Below are 3,983 nucleotides of genomic sequence, written 5' to 3'. Positions count from 1 at the left end.
AAAAAGATAACCAATGAATAAATAAAAAGATAATAAATAGATAAAGATAACAAATAAATAAATAAGAGGATAATAAAAAAATAAAAAGATAATAAATAAATAAAAAGATAATAAATGAACAAATGAAAAGGTAATCCAAAAATAAATAGAGACAAATAAAGAGATAAACAGGGAGATAATAGAAGAATATAAATGAATAGAGATATAAGTAAAGATCTAAATAAAGATATAATTAAAGATATAAATAAAGATATAAAAAAGATATAAATAAAAATATAGTAAAGATACAAATAAAGATATAATAAAAGATATAATTAAAGTTATAAATAAAGAGAAAATAAAGATATAAATAAAAATCTAAATAAAGATACAAATAAAGATATAAATAAAGATATAAATAGATATATAAATAAAGATATAAATAGAGAGAAAATAAATATATAAATAAAGATATAAAAGGAGACAAAAAGGAGACAAAAGAAGAAACGGAAAAAGATAGCAAAAGAGAAAAAGAAGAGACAAAAAGAGAATAAATAAAGAGATAAAAAAGGAGACAAGAAAAGAAATAAATGGAGCTTCAAAGGAGACAAAAAAAGAAATAAATGGAGACTAAAAAGAGGCAAAAACAAAACAAAAAAATAAAGGAGAAATAAAAGGAGACAAAAAGAGACAAAAGGAGAACTAAAGAAGAGACAAAAGGAGACAAAAGGAGACAAAAAGGAGACAAAAAAAGAAATAAAAAAGGGAAAAAATCCAAAAAAGAAGCAAAAGTCCACTTCCTGAAACTCCAAAAAGCGAAAAACAAAACAAATAAAAAAGATAAAAATGTGGAAAAAAAGCGCAGCAAAAAGGAGAAAAAAGAGGAGAAGAAAAAGGAGAAAAAAGCTGCCGAAGAGCCCATTAAACTGCGCAGAACAGAACAGAAAAAAGCGAAAAAAGCGAAAAAAAATAATAAAGAAATAGTTTTGCCTTTAATTTTCTCGAGAAATTCCCGCCGCAGAGGCCACAGCCCCTCCGATAAAAGAGGGGTGTGAGGATTGAAGAAAAAGCGAAGCCACTTGGAGTCTTCTTGGCTGCTGCAGGCCTCCTGCTGCTGCTGCTGCTGCTGCTGCTGCTGCTGCTGCTGCTGCTGCTGCAGCTGCTGCTGCTGCTGCGCTGCGGCGGCGCCGGAGGACAGCAGCAAAATCCCCGCGCTCTCCACGCGGGCACCAAAAGGGCCAGACCCTAAAAACAGATTATTTTTATTTATTCATTTATTTAGTTATTTATTTATTTGTTTATTTGTTTGTTTATTTATTTGTTTAATTAATTATTATTTCTTCCTTTAATTTAATTGTGCAACGCAAAGCTCTGGAACTACGGCTTATGGTCTAGGGTTTAGGGTTTAGGGTTTAGGGTTTAGGGTTTGGGGTTTAGGGTTTAGGGTTTAGGGTTTAGGGTTTAGGGTTTAGGGTTTAGGGTTTCGCCTACAGTCCGCCGCGAGCGTCGTGGGGGCCTGCGGCGTAGCACAGAGACAAAACTATAATCAAATTAAACAAATTAAATTAAATTAAATTAAACTAAATTAATCGAATTAATCAAATTAAATTAAATTAAATTAATTAAATTAAATTAAAACAAATTAAGATTTCATTTCTCCCCTTTTGCTCTCTCTGTTTGTCTAGTTTGTCCACTTTTTTGTCTATTTTTGTCTTTTTTTGTCTTTTTTGGGTCTTTTTTTCTCCTTTTTCTAAATTTAAACTCCATTTAGAGCCTTCCAATCTCCTTTGGCCTCTTTCGGCGCATTTAAATATCTTTTTGCGTTTCATTTGAACTCTTTTCCACTTTTTTTTGCTTTTTCTCACCGAGGGCTGCGAAGAAAAGTCCTCGTCTTTCACGAAAACGTCGTGGACGTCCCCGCGGGCCCCGTGGGCTTCGTGTCTTCTCCAGTTGTGATATCCTTTGAAAATAAAAAATAAATAAATAAATAAATAAATAAATAAATAAATAAATAAATAAATAAATAATAAATAAATAAATAAACAAATAAATAAATAAATAAATAAATAAATAAATAATAAATAAATAAATAATAAATACATAAATAATAAATAAATAAATAATAAATAAATAAATAAATAAATAAATAAATAAATAAATAAATAAATAATAAATAAATAAATAAATAAATAAATAAATAAATAAATAAATAAATAAATAAATAAATAGAATGGGAAGGGTGGCGGTAATAGTGGAGAAAAAGAAGTGGCGAAAAAGCAATAAAAAGTTAAATTGAAAAAAATAAAAATAAAAAAGAGAAATTGAAAAAAAAAATTGAAAAGGTGGAGAGTTTTTGCTGCTTTATTTGAATTAAAAAGCAATTAAATGCATTAGCGCAATGAAACTCAATATTTCTTTTTGTCAAAAGTTTTAAAAATTAATTTATTTCTTTTTACCAGTTCTAAACTCGTGGGCCCTCGCCCGCATGGCCCTGAGGGCCTCGTAGCCGTGGAGGGGGGGGGCCCCCCTCACAAGTTCGTGTTTGCTGCTGCTGCTGCTGCTGCTGCTGTCGGGCCTGAGGAAGGCGTTCAAGCTGCTGCCGCTGCTGCTGCCGCTGCCCCCGCTGCTGCTGCTGCTGACTGCAGCAGAAACTGCCCGCGGCAGCATCAAGTTCAAAGCTTCCAACTGAGAAGCAGCAGCACCTTCTGGAAAGCTACCGGAAGCAACAGCAGCAACAGCAGCAGCAACGGCGCGCACGGGGTCCGAGCTGTCTGTACACCTCGCCGCCGCGGGGGGCGCCGGGGGGCCCCCCTGGGGACCCGCCATTCTCCCCGAAGTCCCTAAAAGAAAAAAACAATTAGATTGATATTATAAGCTTTTCTAAAATGAAAAAGAAACGGTGGAGACGCGCAGACGCGGACAGCGGAATGGTGTGAGGAGCAGGTGTCTGTACACCCCGAATCGGACCGCGGCCGACGCAGCGAAACGCGGGGAACTTTTGCGCCCTTTTGCCCAAAAGAAATAAATTTGAGCCGCCCAGAGGAATTCAATTCAATTTATTTGTCTGGAGACTCAAAAAAGAAGAAAAGAAACCCGAAAAGAAGCCTCCACCACCGAACTGACCAGTGGACCCGCCTCCCTGACCGCGGCAGTGCGACGGCGCCGCGGGCTGAAGACAGAGGCAAGAAACCCGTTTTAAAGATGCATTTTACGCAAATCTGGAATTAAAAATGAAATTAGTTTTTGTTTTTATTTATTTTCTCCGCAATTGCGCTATTTTTAATCCACTAATCAACCAGAAACAGCTCCTCCAGCTTCCGCCTCGCCGGACAGCCTACACCCTGAGGTGTACGTACACCCCAGCAGCGAGCCCGAAGTCTTCTCCGGAAATTAAAAGAAAACAAAAAATTTAAAAAGGCCTTTACAGCACAACATCTTAAGTAGCCGCAGCAGCAGCAGCAGCAGCAGCAGCAAAAGTGCTTCTAAAAGAAAGAATGACTTAATAATTTGCACTTCTTGAGAAAGAAACTTGAAAAAATAATTACTAATTGCTTTAAAGCATTTTCGAGTCTTCACGGAAGTGCAGAGGGGCCTAAATGACTCTCTAATCGGGTGTACATACACCCCAGGCCTAAATGGCCCTCTAATGGGGTGTACATACACCCCAGGCCTATATGGCCTTTTAATGGGGTGTACATACACCCCACTTGAGCTGCAAATGTTTTTCTGGTTTTTCTTTCTTTCTCTTTGCTCTTCTGGACAGCTAATGAAAAAGTATTTAACGCAATACTTTAATAATAATAATAATAATAATAATAATAATAATAATAATAATAATAATAATAATAATAATAATGATAATAATAATAATGATAATAATAATACTGATAATAATAATAATAATAATAATAGTAATATTCTTATTATTATTACTATTGTTATTCTCATTATTACTATTATTACTTTTCCTATTATTAGATGTACTGTTGTACTTATCATTACTA

At 34.8% G+C, this 3,983-nt stretch overlaps 1 protein-coding gene across 1 annotated transcript; it reads right to left on the bottom strand.

Moving 5' to 3' along the window:
- Positions 1-2,421: 2,421 nt before the first annotated feature.
- On the bottom strand, positions 2,422-2,805 carry ETH_00027755 (uncharacterized protein; the record flags this gene model as incomplete). The annotated part of the gene is made up of 1 exon (XM_013372694.1): positions 2,422-2,805. The coding sequence occupies one exon, from the start codon at positions 2,803-2,805 to the stop codon at positions 2,422-2,424; it is 384 nt and encodes a 127-aa protein (XP_013228148.1).
- Between the last annotated feature and the right edge of the window lie 1,178 nt (positions 2,806-3,983).

Source organism: Eimeria tenella, genomic scaffold (assembly GCF_000499545.2).
Source record: "Eimeria tenella Houghton genomic scaffold, Eth_scaff103, whole genome shotgun sequence".
Classification (NCBI taxonomy): Eukaryota; Apicomplexa; class Conoidasida; order Eucoccidiorida; family Eimeriidae; genus Eimeria; species Eimeria tenella.
This window is presented reverse-complemented; position numbering and strand designations above follow the sequence as displayed.